This window comes from Acipenser ruthenus, chromosome 29 (assembly GCF_902713425.1).
Source record: "Acipenser ruthenus chromosome 29, fAciRut3.2 maternal haplotype, whole genome shotgun sequence".
Lineage (NCBI taxonomy): Eukaryota > Metazoa > Chordata > Actinopteri > Acipenseriformes > Acipenseridae > Acipenser > Acipenser ruthenus.
In genome coordinates, this window is record NC_081217.1 from 22,266,924 (window position 1) to 22,282,418 (window position 15,495).

A 15,495-nucleotide genomic window follows, 5' to 3' on the forward strand; every position below is an offset into this window, starting at 1 on the left:
GCTGGCTCCGGGGATCAACCAAAGTGCGGCCTCCCCAGCGCATCAGCATGACAACCGTCTGGATTGAGCTAAGTAGGGTACATCTCTGGGGTTTTCAAGTGGGCACCTTCCATCCTCAGTGTTTCGTCGACTAGCCCACGACACCTCAAGAGGGCTCGACGGTGATTCTGGCGTCCCAGCATCACCCCCCTCCGTCCCCCACTCAACTCAGCCCAGCTTACTTACCTGTCCCCAGCCAGAATTTTTCCGTCTCAACCACAGCCAGTTGCTGCTCCTCTCTGCTGCTTCAGATAAGTTCTTCACTGTGCGACGCAACTCTTGGCCACTGAATCCGACGTCTCTGAGAAACCGGGTTGTAGAGTGTGCCACAAATCATCGACAACCCACTTCCACTGGGTAAACCCGAACTCTCCATCCTCGCTGTTCCGCTTCAGTGGCTAGTTGAGCATACCGCAGTTTCTTCCTCTCATACGCCTCATCTACAGCGTCCTCCCATGGCACTGTTAACTCTACCAGGTGAACAAGGCGTGCTGATCCAGACCACAAGACAATATCTGGTCGAAGGTTAGTGGTGGCAATCTCAGGTGGAAAAATAAGCCGTTGACCAACATCTGCCAGCATTTTCCAGTCTCTAGCAGCTTCCAGTTGTCCTGGGCGAGGATTGGTTTTAACACCTTTTCTTGGTGGTTGCTCTCCTGGGCGGAGGAATGTTGTCTTTTGTGTGTAATGTTTTGATGGAACAGGTGGCAACTTATTGGTCATGTTACGCTTGTCTTCCAATGCTAAGGCCAAACATCGCAGCACCTGGTCATGGCGCCAAGTAAACCGTCCTTGGCTAAGAGCCACCTTACATCCTGTCAAAATGTGCCTTAATGTTGCAGGTGATGAACACAAAGGACATGAGGGATCCTCTCCTACCCAGAGATATATATATATATATATATATATATATATATATATATATATATATATATATATATATAAACTGCACTGTACAAAATTGAAGGCATATGAAAGAATGTTTTAAAAAAATGTACATAAAAGGTTTAATAGATTAAAAAATCTTATTTTCAGGACGTTTCAGGCAAAAGCCCTTCTTCAGCTGTTTAAAAGGAAAAGATGTATATATATATAATGTGTGTGTATGTGCGTGCATTTATTTGTTATAAGTGTAACGTGTGTGAATGGCCCTCTGCATAACTTTTTCACCAGATTACTGACAGTGTGCTTTGCATTAAAACATTAGCTGCTCTTTCACACCCCTGCACGCCCATCTCCAGTCTGTCACACTGTGGATCTTACTGACAGACTATTGGGGGTATCAAATAAACGCCTTTGCCTTGATTCAAAAGAGGCCCCCCCATCACCTGATGTTTCTGGGGCTTTTAAACCCCCACACCTGACTGCGTTTTACTTGTGGTATCAAGAGGCACAGACGGGTGTGTCCCTGCCATGAGAAGCACAATAAATAATGTAGGGGGCGTTTTGGTTTTGCACTGGGTGAGATATTAAACACACGAGGCAGTATTTCAATTCAGTAAGAAATAAATAAATAAATAAATAAATAAATAAATACATACATTCCAGCCTTGGCCCCCGTCCAGTTCCCATTCAGATTTGTTTGAAATCGTGTTGGTGCCAGCTGAACGCACTGTGAACAAAAAAAAAGCTATTTTTGGATGGAAACATTGATGTCTCTTGTGTGGATAAGGAACGGAATGTGCTTGGAATGAAAGGGAAAACAGCCTTCTTATTAAACATTTACAGAAAGCAAACACGAACCGCATGACAAAAAACAGAAGTAGCTTCAGATTGGACTTGCTTTTATTTTGACATTTCCCTTACTGGCACAATTTCTTACAAAGAGGAAATCAGATACAAATGAGTATGCCGTGCCAGCAGCATTACAGCTGCACATCAAGCCCAAACTGTATTCATTTTCTCGTCACACATTTTATTTTTAATATAAATTATAACAATGACAGAACATTGTGATTTTATTTTGTATATATTTATTTCTTTTTACCATTAGTCCATGAGGTGCTAAGTTTTTAAAGCCATGCAGAGCAACTTCCATAAGACATTGTCTTTCAGTTTGAGCCCTGCTATTGTATTCCAGCTCAGTTGTGACTTGACAGGGAAGCGCTGCTGTTTCCCAGTGTTTGCATGACAGTCTTCAGCACTGTAAGAAAGCTGCTGAGTGCCTCCTCTCGCTCTGGGTCCTGCTTCACGGTCACCTGCAGCCCGCCAGCGTCTGTGTCCCGAAGCAGCTCTGCCAGCACCACCGTGCCCAGGCTGTGTGCGTACAGGTAGGCCTTCCAGGGGCGCGCGTGGGGCCTGCTCAGAGCCAGGGCCTGGATGTTGACGAGCTGCAGCGCGGCCTGTAGTGTCTCCAGGAGACAGTCACTGCCTGGCCAGTCCAGCGAGACCCTGCGAGAGGGCTCCAGAGCCAGCCAGCGTCTTTCGAAGAGCTCTGGGGACAGAGGAGGCCCTGAGACCAGGCACAGCTCTTCACTGGGGCCCGGGGGGGAGGGTGCTGCTGGTGCTGCTGCTGAACCGGCTGCTTCTGCTTCCTCGGCACTCCCAAGGTCTGGACAGGACAGATTTTAACATTAGATCAGTGAGTACCGCCCTCTACAGGTGGGAAACGGAATAATAAATATCACATTAACATATACCAAAAATGTAAAAAAAAAAAACCAGCGAAGTTAACATGTATATAGAAAGAGTAAAAGTGTTGAATAAGTAAATAAATGAACCGATTCTTACAGCTGCAGCCCTACCTGCTTGTGCTGCTCCCCCAGTCACCAGGGGTATGAGTGAAGGGCTCCCCCCAGTGGTGGCGGTAAGTGCTGCCCAGTCCTCCTGGCTGTAGACGGGTGCAAGTGTGTTGAAGTCCCCTGCCCAGCTGTTGATGGGCTCCTCGGGCCGGCCTGCGATCACCCCCAGCGAGGGGTCTGATTTGGGGCCGCCCAGCACCCTGCGAGCCTCCTCCACTCCACACTGCAGCAGCCGGTAACAAAACAGGGCCCGGTCCCGCACAGACATATCACACTCCTCCTCTGTAAAGAGAACAAACTGACTGCTTTACAGCCACCATCCAAGATGCCTTTTACACCTACCCACCTGGAGGGCTGATACTCAACAGGAGCAAAACTACAGCAATCTATTAAGAGACTGCTCAGCAACACCCAAATAATACCTGCCTTTACGGGAATGTTAACAAACTGGAATGTGAACAAGGAACGCACTTGAATTGAACAGTATGCTAGTGATGTGCAACCCCTGCCACAACAGTAAATACACAATGACATCATTAAAAACAATGATCCACTTCCTCTGTAAAGTATATGCGACACACAGAGATATATCCCCAGATTCTGATACTCTCAATAACTGCTGGAATCAAATCTGACTGCCGATTCTTCCGAAGCAGCTCTGTATAACACTGCAGTTCAGTTGATGAGCAGTCAGTGCGCATGCAGCTTCAGTACCGATGCAGAAGGTGAGCAGGCGTCCCAGCATGTCCTGGGTCTCAGCTGGACGGGACAGGAAGAGACGCACAGTGGCGGTCAGCAGCTCCAGCTTCACCGCAGGGGACTGCTCTGTCTTCAGGGCGTCAATGAACTCCTCCAGCACGTAGGGGGCGCCGGGGATCTGCTCGCCATGCACCCCCAGCAGCCAGACCAGGGCCTGCTTCCCCTGCACAGAACGAAAGAGACAAACACAGCTACGGTTACAGACTGCAGGACTGCCCCTCATTCACTACCAGAACCCAGGGCTCAGCTAACAAGCTTTCCGAACCACCGCACGTTTTGTCAGCTGTTTTGTTGGCATTTACAGAATTCTGTTTAATATCAGCGTATTACGCCAATGTAACATCAGAGATATGTTTAGATTCACTTTGTATGGCTTCTGTTTGGGTCATCACAAGTTTGAAGTGCCCACACGGTCTCAACAGAGCTCTCAGAATCACATCTAAACTCTAAACTCATGAGGCCCAGCACGGCCCAGCCCCTCACGGTCTCTCTGTAACACTGGTGTCTGTAACAAGCAGCACATTTGTACCTACAGGCCTGTGGATGGTGGTAATTGTAAAGTGTACATGCTGTGATTATCATGATGGTTTTCAGCAGGTTATGGGATATGACACGGCTCTACCTCACTGTCCTGGATGTGCTCCTCACAGCCTGCGATGGAGGCACACACAGACTCGCTGCACTGCGGACACAGCCAGACCAGGTCCCGGAACGTCTGGACAACAGCTGGGGAGAGGAGAGACAGAGAGCTGACGGGCCGCTCTCGCTGTGCAAGTCCTCTCTCCATCCTCCCAGTGGAGAATAACAGGGTGGAGAAGAGCTACGGCGATGACAGATTTTTCGGCAAATCAAAACAGCGGTTCTGAATGTTCAAACGTCATTATTATTTACTAAAGGCACTAACATTATCACAGCCGTGACAGATGCACAGCAGGTTTCTGAGACCCTGATTAGTCTGGGGCTATCCAATGTTAATTTAGGTAAAGTAGGGCTAGGGGTTGGGGTTAGGGTTAGGGTTAATCTGGGTCTGCGGAAATGGCTGTAAGGTAAATAAAAATATTGTTCAACTTAATGCTCTTTATCTTCTTGTTGAAGAAGGAAAAACACACCGCAGATGAGCAGATCTAAACCATATGAATAAACGTATAGACCTACCTGAAGTGATCTGTTCTTGTTTCAGTTCCAGAAGCCCAGTAAGGATGCTCAGGCACTTCTCACTGTATGTTTGACCAACGCGCCCTGCCAAGCAGAAGCACTTGTGAGCGCTTTCCTTAAAGGACAATCACTGTTTACATGTTTTGAATTGCAGTACATTATCTGTCTCCACCCCTTTCTTTACCTAATATAACATATTTAAATTGAAAACGCATGCTTGCTAACATTTCCAGACTCCACCTCTGAGACCCATGCATCTAACAGAAATGCAAAACAGTTAGGACTGCTGGAATTATTTTGCAAGCCCACGGTAACTGGAAAACATGCAGGTGAGGCTCCTGACTCCAGAGCTGGTTTTGAGTTACCGATGGCGAAGATGGCAGCCTGTGCCAGCTCGGGGGAGACATCAGTGCAGTACCCCCTCAGCTCCTCCAGCACCGTGCCCACGTTCTCATCGTTCACCAGCTCCACCAGGATCTCCATTTTACGGAACTTGATGTAGTTGGGCTCCGAGTAGCTGCAGAAGAACTTCTTGTAGTGCGCCCCGAAGTGCCCTGGCAGGCTGCGCAGGACCTGCTGCACGTGGCAGAGCGCCACGAAGCGCAGCTCGCGGGACTGCGCGTTGCAGGCGGCCAGCAGGGGGCCCCGCGCCCGCTCTAGCGCGCCGGACTGCACCGCCGGGAGGGCGGAGCCCAGGCTCAGGAAGAGGCGGGTGGTCGCCGCGACGACGCAGCTGTGGCTGCTCCCCAGGAAGCTGTCCAGCAGGTTGAGGATGTCGAAGAGCTCAGAGTGGCAGCGCAGCCGGTAGCGAAGGAGGAAGGTCAGCACCTCGCTCTGACCCCAAACATCCAGGTCCTTCATCCTGTCAGGACAGACACGCACCCCATTACTGAGTGACACTGCTTTTATTAGGAGTGTCAATTAAACATTCAGTCTTTGATTAATCCCCAACATCAAGAGATGGACAACTGACCCACTCTGTGAAAGTAACAAGGATGAATTACAACTTTATCGAAGGCTACACTGGACCTGCTGGTCATTTCGTTACCTGTTGAGCAGGTGATGGGCGATTGGCTTGTTGATGACCACGCCCCCTTCCTTTTTCAGGATTTCCTCCAGGGCCCTCAGGCAGTTCACCATGACAACGGGGTCCTGGTCTCGCAGCAGGCCATACAGCTCATTCACGACAGCGCCATCTACAGGGAGCACAGGACTTCACAGCTACAGCAGTGACTTCAGCAAAGTGAGAAATCAGAAATATCCGTACAGGAGAACTTCTATGACTCAATGTACAGGACTAAACGGAATGAGGGTTTTGTCACAACCATTCAGACCTTTGGAAAAGTCTATAGAAAACAAACATGTGCCGTTTAAAGCCTAAAGCTATGTTTTCTGCCCTACTGAAGTTAGCGATTTCAACACTGTGTTACGGCAGCTCCAATAACAGACATAGTCTTTACCGATTTCCACGTTGGGCTGCAGATTCTGCATCTTGGCACAGCCGAGAACCGCAGCCCGACGCACATAGGAGGCCTTGTCTCTCAGCCCTGACAGGATGGGCTGCTGGATGTACTCGCTGATACCGGGCATTCTAGAAGAAAGAGGAGCACAGGACAAATCATTACAAATAACACACAAACACCTACAGGCATGACTTTACAAGCCAAGTCACTGCCCCCACAACTGCCCCCAATTATTGATTGTAGGCTCAAAATGACCACGATTATCAGGTCATCTTAACCCTTGTTTTAACTCCCGGTAATTGCTGCTCTTCCTCAGAGGCTCCTGTTAAGCTTCAGATGAGAAACACATTCATCAGCAATCATATCGCTATGCGACTGCCCTGCACTGTGTCCAGACCCACCTGAGGTTGCACATGTTGCGCAGGGCCAGGCCGCGCACCATGGGGTTGGGGTCAGCGCAGTCCTTGAGCAGGGTGTTGATGGCCAGCAAGGCCAGGTCAGGTTTCAGAGTGGCGTATGAGCACATGAAGAGGTAGACCAGCTTCTTCTGCACGATGTCAACTGTGGCGCTGGCTTTCACCATCTCCATAAAGAGAGGGGCCATGTCCAGTCCTTGTGTCATGAACCTGCAGAGCCAGACAGATTCAACACCCAGCTGCACACACACACACACACACACAGACAGATTCAACACCCAGCTGCACACACGCACACACACAGACAGATTCAACACCCAGCTGCACACACACACACACACACAGATTCAACACCCAGCTGCACACACACACACTGACTGTGCCCACAATGGTTTTAATAATAATAATAATAATAATAATAATAATAATGATAATATCTTTATTTTTATACAGCGCCTTTTCATAGTGGACCTCCATCACAAAGCGCTTTACAGAGGTAGGCTGTGAACTGTGCATTATATGCAGAGTCACTTACAACAGGACATTGATTTAACATCTCATCCACAGGATAGAGCACAAGGAGGTGAAGTGACTTGCTCAGGGTCACACACAGTGAGTCAGTCAGTGGCAGAGATGGGATTTGAACCGGTGACCTTCTGGTGACAAGCCCTGGACCACACAGCCTCCTAATCACAGCATAGCTGACAGAATGTTATTATGTGAAGTTAGCGATGATGTGTGAAGCAAGTGTGTTTAGTCTAGAAGCTTAAAGAGAAGGGAGACTTCACATTCCACTGTTATATCTGTTTTTATGCTGCTCTTTGTAATCCTTGTCAGTGTTTCTTACTGTATTCACTCAAACACTGGGTTTGAGACTTTTTTTGTAAATGTAAGGGAGACCAACTATTAAAATGTAATTTGAAGAATTTTAACATGAAATGATTCAAAAAACATATTTTCGTGCCAATGTAATAACTTTAAGATGAATTTCATAGCTTTTAAGAGGTATACATCTGCTCAGATTTTTATATTTCAGTATCAGTTTATGTTTGATCAGTTACGAAATCCCCAAACTGTTCCTTGCTTTGTAACTTCCAGAATTGCACCGTCACTTAACAGAAGATCAGCCCAGGAACACAGCTGAAACCCAGATCCTTTCAGATATTCTGCCTTTGCAGAAAAAAGTGATTTGCAACAGGCCTTCTGAAGCACAAGCTATGGGGGACTGTGTTGATTTTATTTTGTTTCCTGCACTCTCATCGATTCATTCCAGTGTCAAGTCTGTAGCGCACTCACCTGATGACCCTGAGAATGACATTCCTGTATCGCAGCCGGTCAGACTGGACGTTGGGGTTGGACAGAGCCCTTTTCAACTCCTTCACCGTCTCCTCTGAGCCCAGGTAAGGCATCCTGACCACTTCCAGACACTTCAATCACTGACCGCACAGGACGAAAGAAAGGCTCAAACCGGGGTCTATTCGAGTGAAGCAGATACTAGACCACCTGTACCTGTCCACCAAGCTTACAAAATACAAGCTCTCCTACTGTAGGGCTAAGCACAGCCGCAGAAACAGATCGTTTGAAATGAAACGCCGAGCCCCCTACACGGTTACAGATCAACCGTTTAATTCGCGAATAATAACTGTTCATTTAAAAACCTACAACAGTGTGTTTTGATGTAAGGTTAAACCTAAACAAATACGTAAAGAGACATCCATGTAGAGAAATGTAACGTCAGGACTGACATTTCCTTCAGCTTTACACCCGAGAAAATAATTCAGCGAGCGGAAAAAAACATTTAAAACACTTACCGTTAACACAAAAAAGTGTCCAACATGCTCCATCTCTATTTATTTGTTAAGAAATTCATATTTTTCTTTATTAATTACAACTAAATAAAACCGCGACAGACGATAAGGTGGTAGGCGCTACTGTTTTTTTTTTTTTTTTACTTCCTGTCTGTCACTGTGAGACTTGCTGATTGGCTCACCGGGTTCCGATGCTCCACTCTAATTGGCTGCAAACAGAGAGCCTATCCGGCTGGTTAGAGAGGTTTGCCAACTGTCCCGCCTTAGGAGGGATAAACTCTGGGAGAGTGGAGAGAATTTCTTTATTTTTCAGTGTCCAAAGTGTAAAGTTTATTATGTTACTAATTTATATTACACAGTTGTAAAAATAGAAGAGGTGTATATTTTCTTTTTGTTTTATTGCAAATTTAACACAAATACACACAATAACATGAACAATTTTTAAAATTTTTCTTTATTTTTACCAAAAACAGTCACGCTGTATAATCATGCATATCAATAAAATGAAGTCTGTTAAAAGTTACAAACAATCCACAACTGGGTAAAGTTTAATGTTGATATAAATACATGATTATGGTCACTTGAAGCAGGTGCAAGTTAAAGACCTTTACTTCAGACTAAAGAGTTGTTGGTTTTTTTTAACCTCATTACCTCTAATATAAACACACACACATATATATATATATATATATAGATATATATAGATATACAGATAGATTGATAGATAGATAGATAGATAGATAATTTGTTCACATACTGTAAATGGCATATTTATAAAGTGCTAAGTAGGGCACCCTCACCCCCTCCCCCCCCCCTTCAGTTCAATAGTCCGCTGTTGCCAGGATGTACATTTAACTTCGCAAATCATTCTTCTGATGACGGCATACAGCTCCTTTTCTTCATATGTTTCTGCAGGCGACGTGGTTTCCAGCGAGGCAGTTTACAGTCTGCTCCAGCTGTTCTCCAGCGTCCCATGTTCAATGTGAATGGTCTCCTAGTTTGTGTTTACTGCTCATCCCTGTGTGTGTGTGTGTGTGTGTGTGTGTGTGTGTGTGTGTGTGTTCCAGGTGTCGTCCCCCAGTTTACTTGCCTGGTGTCCGTACGAATCTCAGCACCAGATAGGTGGCCACTCGGAAAGCCAGCATGTACAGCACAAGGACCAGGATGTTGCCCCAGACGGGGAGAGGAATGATGAACTGGTCCAGGATCTCCTGGGCTGGGATGTAGGCCGTCTCGTTGGGATTATTCAGATGTGCTGCTGCACAGTGTGGGGAGAAGGACTGGATCGCACACCTGCAATACAGACAAACAGAGAGACCATGGCAGGATCTTTACATGACAGCAGGGTCAGGCTAACCACAGACAGGAACCCTGCCGCGTGTGGGGGCGGCTGTGAAAGGGTCAACCCGAATTACTTCATGGCTAATAGCAATATTCAGAGTGAACTCCAATCCAGCTTACCTGAAAGAGGTGTCGTCTGTGAATTCGAGCTGGAGAGTGGCGTGGAAAGTGAACAGGATGATAGCCAGGTACCGCAGCCAAACCAGCCAAAAAGGGAGCTTCTGGATGTAAAATCCACCCAGTAGAACCGTAAGGACTATCAGCGAGGTGGAAAAAGCCATGGTCTGGTCCATGCGCAGGAATACAACACTGATCAACAACCCTAAAGCCTGGGGGAGAGACAGAGTGTTTGTGTCACCTCTTACTGCAGTCACAATGTCATTTTGTTTTTAAGGCTAAATCGTTTCCAGATTGTTTGTTACACGAGCAGGAATACAGCCAGCCAGTGTAATCCACATTCTGTATGGTGTCTTGTATAGCGGCAGCCTGTACCTCTGCGGTGAAGGTGCTCAATGCGATGATGCCCATGTCAGCGAAGTAGGCTCCAGCTCCGTTGAGTCCAGTCAGCCAGAAGGAAATGGTGATGTGGACCAGGAGCTGGGGGATCGCCAGGGGCAGCTCACTCAACACCTTGGCCAGGAAATAAGCTGACAGGCGGTATGAGCCGGCCAGGCGCTCCTTGTTGATTATCGGACGCTCCGCTGGGTCTGAGAGAGAGAGCGAGGGAGAGGGAGAGAGAGAAAGAATGAGAGAGAGAAAGAATGAGAGAGAGAGAGAGAGAGAGAGAGAGAGGTCACAATCACATTCAGGTTTAACTTCTTAAACGTTTTGATTCGTGGCTAACAGTTTCATGACTCCATTGAAGGCATTGGTTTAGGTGCAGTTATGCCAACTAAGACTCTAGAAAACTATGTTCCTCACCTTATAAAAGTTTACCACAGTAAATCTGCACATTCATTTTGCATTTTCTCATGGTCATGCTATGCATTTACCAGAGTAATATTCTTTACCATACCTCTGTGTGCTTTACAGTGCTTACCTGTGCTTCAACTGCACAATGCTGTCACTATGGTCAACTATTATAAGAGACATTTTTGCATGTCACATCGGTCATTTATAACTGTACAGTGCTGCAACCTCTTGTCAAGAAAATGTAAAGGCAACACAGAGAAAAGTGAAACACAGGTTTCTTTCTGTTGGTGTTAATAATACTAATACTTACAAGACGGTAATGTTCTGAAAATGGGTGTGATGAACCAATAGAGGACAAGATGAAACAGCTGCAACATAACCAGACACAATATTGAAAATGCATTCCTACTATCAAACGCTAACAGTGCAAGAACCATCCAAAATCTCTGCTATTTACACAACAGTTCCTGGAAAGTCTCTGAAGCAATTTCAATGTATCCCAAGCACCCCTGGGTCCCAATCAGTTGGGATGGGAGAGGCTTCCCTGTATATTGTTGAGTGATGAACTCTGGGTAAACCCTCACCATTCCAGCACGAGCCTTGACTTGGTCCTCCTCTCTGGGCACTTGAAACCAGATGAGCCCGGGGATGATGGACGTGACCAAGGTCTTTATCACGTTGATGAGGGACAGGATCTGCGGCCGCTGCTGTTTGAAATTGCGAGCGGTCAGCGTGCGGAGCTGCATCCAGAAAGAGGAGGCCCACTGTGGGCTTTCAACTTCCTCCAGCTCTGCCCCAGCTGCAATCACAGGGAGGTAAACACAGGCAAAATGAACGGAGGCCCAATCGGATCCCCAGAGTAGATTTATCTAGCCTTCCAAAACCAAGGGCCTACAACAGGCTTACTTCCCAAGGGGGCGATGGGGTTTAGTTTTATATTTTAACTGCATGTCCACCCATTTCTGGAGAGCAAGACTTACTAAAAAAACTATTCAACTGCCCTAAGGTCATCTCAAGTGAGATTGGGTCTGATTGTTCAAACTCCTGGCACCTGGTTCATTTCAATAATAAACCTAAACTAGGGGAGTTCTGAGTCCCAGGACTGGGTGTGAGCTAGTGTGAGTTTGAAGCCCTGAATTGGAGTTTTTCAATTTTCTTTCCAGTAAACTTGTACATACCTCCCTCCCCATCTGTGCCTGCAATCTTAACCTCAGACAGCTCTCCTGCCATCGACTGCAGATGTGTGTTGGTTTCGTCCTTTGAAAGCAGAGGGCATTCAACAGAGCTGATACTGGAATTAAAAGCAAGGCATTGTGGGATTACAGGGGCTGTTCAGGAAACTGCACAAGGGAGATGGAGGGAGTGAAGCGAGCTCTATTTCAGAGATATCAGTTATCTTACCGGAATTCATTAGAATAGTCCACAATATCCTGCCTGACCTCAGGAGACTCTTTTACTTTGTCCACTGCAAATACATGACAACACATATCAAAGTGAGGGAAAGAGGCGATAAAAAGCATGACCTGACGCTCTCAAATTCAAAGCATTTATTTTAACGTTCGATCTCTGCTTGCGATTCCACAAATCTGGTTTTCACCTTCATTTGCTACAAAATGATAACGTTTAGCTGAAAGAAAGTTCTGAGTTTGCCGTATGCCTTATCCTCGAGAAACTTCCCAGATCGTTTCACTTCAGCAGCGTCTTGCTATCGGCTGAAAGCGTGTCAGTACACACACACACACACACACGCACACACAGTATACAGCCTGAACTCACACATGTAATCAGCAGGATTCTCGTGTGCTGTGCACGGCATTCCAAGGTCAGCGAAGAAATCCACAATCCTTGAAGCCTGTCCGTAATACGCCACCTGCAAATCAGACGCGGATATAACTGGAGGGGAATCGCCGTTATAGAGAGGGCACATCTTAATGAATTTGCATTTACCCAGTGGTTTGGGGAGTCTGCACAGGTGCGGACCTGGAAATCAGTCCTGTACAAAGTTATCCTAAACCACATGGCTTACCTCTCCGTCAGACATAAGGAGCAGCTTATCAAACATGTGGAATATCAGGGAGGAGGGCTGGTGAATGGAGCTGATGATGGTTTTCTGGTGCTTGACTGCGTAGTGTTTCAGAGTGGCGATGAGACTATGTGATGTACTGGAGTCCAAGCCAGAGGTCGGCTCCTGAAATGAAGAAGACAGCGAGCCATCAGTTAAAGAACACAATTAGAATGACTTACAATTACTTTAAAACAAAAAGAAACAGCAGCTCACAGATTTGACAGCAGTAAAAACATCTTTGCTTACGTCTAGAAGCATGACAGAAGGGTCGGTCAGTAATTCACAAGCGATATTGACTCTCTTCCTCTCCCCGCCTGACACACCTCTCACAAAGTCGTTCCCAACAACTGAAACACAAGAACACATACCACAGGTTCATGAGTGTGTCAAAACACTAGCCTAAAAACCCTGCATATGGAGAGAGAGAGAGAGAGAGAGAGAGAGAGAGAGAGAGAGAGAGAGAGAGAGAGAGAGAGAGAGAGAGAGAGAGAGAGAGAGAGAGAGAGAGAGAGAGAGAGAGAGAGAGAGAGAGAGAGAGAGAGAGAGAGAGAGAGAGAGAGAGAGAGAGAGAGGAGAGATTTTGCTAGTGTGTGGGTCCCCTGTGGCTGGATCATTGCCCCACCCATCCCAAGGGAAATGTGTTTCTACAAAGTTCTTTCATTTCTTCACTGAGGTGTAGAACAGGTTACTGGGCTTGCTTTTACTTGCAAGCGGAAGAGCGATCCTGGCTGCATTAACCCTTTTTTATTTTTTTATATATAACAAGGCGTGCATGAATGGGAAAGCCTCAGTGTTGTGTACTGGGTCATCTCAAGAAGAATAATGGTGATGGTGTTTTGCAGTGAGGCATGCAGCCAGCAATAAACATGTTGTTTAAACCGAATGTAAAGAAGTAAAGAAAGCCTTTATACAAAGATACTTCTAATACAATGATATCTTAGCAGCAGTGTGGAGTAGTGGTTAGGGCTCTGGACTCTTGACCGGAGGGTTGTGGGTTCAATCCCCAGTGGGGGACACTGCTGTTGTACCCTTGAGCAAGGTACTTTACCTAGATTGCTCCAGTAAAAACCCAACTGTATAAATGGGTAATTGTATGTAAAAATAATGTGATATCTGTATAATGTGAAATAATGTATAATGTGATATCTTGTAACAATTGTAAGTCGCCCTGGATAAGGGCGTCTGCTAAGAAATAAATAATAATAATAATAACACAACCTTCAGTAGAGTGTGGTTATTGATTCATGCAATTCACACCTCCAGTCACTGTGTGGCACTGTTTTAAGACGACTTACTGGTATTAAGACATTTCTTGATGCCAAGCTCTTCCACCAATACAGAAATTATTTTTTCTTTCTCTGCAAAAGTAACAGAATCTGGCAATCTTAGATGAGCCTGGCACTAAAACAAAAACAGAAAACAAGTGAGTCTATCTTGCATTGATTCAAGTGAGTCTATCTTGCATTCATTCAAAATGAATATCGTGCATTCATTCAAATCCAACGAAAAGATGCCCAAGCAAATAGCACTCTTCCAAACTCTGCAGATGCAAAGCCTCATCTTATGGAAGTAATTCTCCGAATTCAGCTGTTTAACTTCAGAAAAAAAAGCACTGAAATTCAAATTCAAACTTACCATTAATGTATCTTTCACAGTCAGATTGGGGAAAAATATATCCTGCTGCATCACGTAGCACAACATTCTTCTGAGGTTTTTGGTCAGTGGTCGGCCACCTAAGGTGACCTGCCCTGATTTTGCTTGTATTCTCCCAGTGAGGACGCTGAGCAGGGTGGTTTTACCAGAGCCTGCAAGAGAAACCATAGCTATTGTAAATTTAAAGAATGACACTGGTAGATTTTTATTTATTTTGCCATTATACATGACAGACTCACCGCTGGGCCCCATCAATGCCAGCAGCTCTCCCGGCAGGACAGTGCCAGCGACGTCTCTCAGAATCTGCCGGCCCTGAATCTCCACCTCCACCCCTCTGAACCGGACAGCCAGCCCCCTTCTCTTCTGGGACTCTGCCTGCCCAGCACTCGCTCCTGTGGTACTATTAGAAATCAGGACTGGAGATTAGTTTGTTGCGTTTTCTAAAAGCAATATCCGAATTTGGCAAGGGAATTAGTCCAGACGTGGTAAAGATTACTTAAAAAGGCTATCAGCTTATAAACTAATGTTTATAATTTGTGGACATTTTATATCAAAACTGCCCTACAATGATAGACTATGATATAATATTAACTGTTGGTAAAAGGACATGAACCCTCACACTGTGCGATCTCTTTTTGGTATACTGCTATTTCATTGTAATGATCTCATAATGTTAGAGCTGTGATCGGGTGTGCCCTGTTATACTGTATCCTGTTATATGATCATGCACCTGCGCTGTTCAGCACACCTCTACTGTGCACACTTGAACGGTCTCTAATGCGGTCAGACTCACCTGTCCAGGTGAAATCCTTCCATCTTGTCTTCCATCCTGGCTCTTTCACATTCCCCCTCTCCAAGCTCCAACCCTGGGTTGGAAAACCCTGCCAACCCCACCTTGGAGCGTGCGGGGAGCGAGTCGCTGTCTTGGCAAGATGACATCCCTGCACGGCTGTGTTCTCTCAGTGTAGTTACTGTCACACCTGCCGTGTCAGAGAGTCTGTGTGCAGCACCTGATTGGCACTGGCATCTATATACTCTTCACCTGCAGGTGCCCCTCCCTCGAAGAACATACCGTCTCTTAGGCCAGGCATGGCATGTTAAGGAGTTGCTCAACATCTTACTACAGCAAAACCTTCACACTAG

At 46.1% G+C, this 15,495-nt stretch overlaps 2 protein-coding genes across 2 annotated transcripts; both read right to left on the reverse strand.

Moving 5' to 3' along the window:
* Window positions 1-1,817: 1,817 nt before the first annotated feature.
* On the reverse strand, window positions 1,818-8,525 carry LOC117965957 (AP-4 complex subunit beta-1-like). The gene is made up of 11 exons (XM_034911100.2): window positions 8,385-8,525; window positions 7,870-8,009; window positions 6,559-6,783; window positions 6,155-6,285; window positions 5,743-5,890; window positions 5,060-5,556; window positions 4,695-4,778; window positions 4,162-4,265; window positions 3,495-3,702; window positions 2,784-3,062; window positions 1,818-2,590 (listed from the first exon to the last, which is right to left on the reverse strand). The coding sequence occupies exons 2-11, from the start codon at window positions 7,980-7,982 to the stop codon at window positions 2,121-2,123; spliced, it is 2,259 nt and encodes a 752-aa protein (XP_034766991.2). The 5' UTR covers window positions 7,983-8,009; window positions 8,385-8,525; the 3' UTR covers window positions 1,818-2,120.
* Window positions 8,526-8,859: 334 nt separating this feature from the next.
* Window positions 8,860-15,484, reverse strand: LOC117970436 (uncharacterized). Its single transcript, XM_059004051.1, has 14 exons — window positions 15,146-15,484; window positions 14,592-14,752; window positions 14,335-14,504; window positions 13,995-14,100; window positions 12,946-13,046; window positions 12,661-12,822; window positions 12,411-12,504; window positions 12,036-12,099; window positions 11,813-11,925; window positions 11,219-11,433; window positions 10,945-11,002; window positions 10,215-10,429; window positions 9,843-10,051; window positions 8,860-9,674 (listed from the first exon to the last, which is right to left on the reverse strand). The coding sequence occupies exons 1-14, from the start codon at window positions 15,289-15,291 to the stop codon at window positions 9,464-9,466; spliced, it is 2,025 nt and encodes a 674-aa protein (XP_058860034.1). The 5' UTR covers window positions 15,292-15,484; the 3' UTR covers window positions 8,860-9,463.
* Window positions 15,485-15,495: the final 11 nt, after the last annotated feature.

Excerpts from the sequence above, each read along its gene's own strand:
- LOC117965957 (XM_034911100.2), bottom strand. The coding sequence starts at position 7,982 with ATGCCTTACCTGGGCTCAGAGGAGACGGTGAAGGAGTTGAAAAGGGCT. Across the intron at positions 5,891-6,154 it reads GCAGCCCAACGTGGAAATCG|ATGGCGCTGTCGTGAATGAG; the intron begins GTAAAGACTATG and ends TGCTCCCTGTAG. Across the intron at positions 4,266-4,694 it reads ACAAGAACAGATCACTTCAG|CTGTTGTCCAGACGTTCCGG; the intron begins GTAGGTCTATAC and ends TCCTCTCCCCAG.
- LOC117970436 (XM_059004051.1), bottom strand. The coding sequence starts at position 15,291 with ATGTCATCTTGCCAAGACAGCGACTCGCTCCCCGCACGCTCCAAGGTG. Across the intron at positions 14,753-15,145 it reads GAAGGATTTCACCTGGACAG|TACCACAGGAGCGAGTGCTG; the intron begins GTGAGTCTGACC and ends GATTTCTAATAG. Across the intron at positions 14,101-14,334 it reads CTGTGAAAGATACATTAATG|TGCCAGGCTCATCTAAGATT; the intron begins GTAAGTTTGAAT and ends TTTTTGTTTTAG.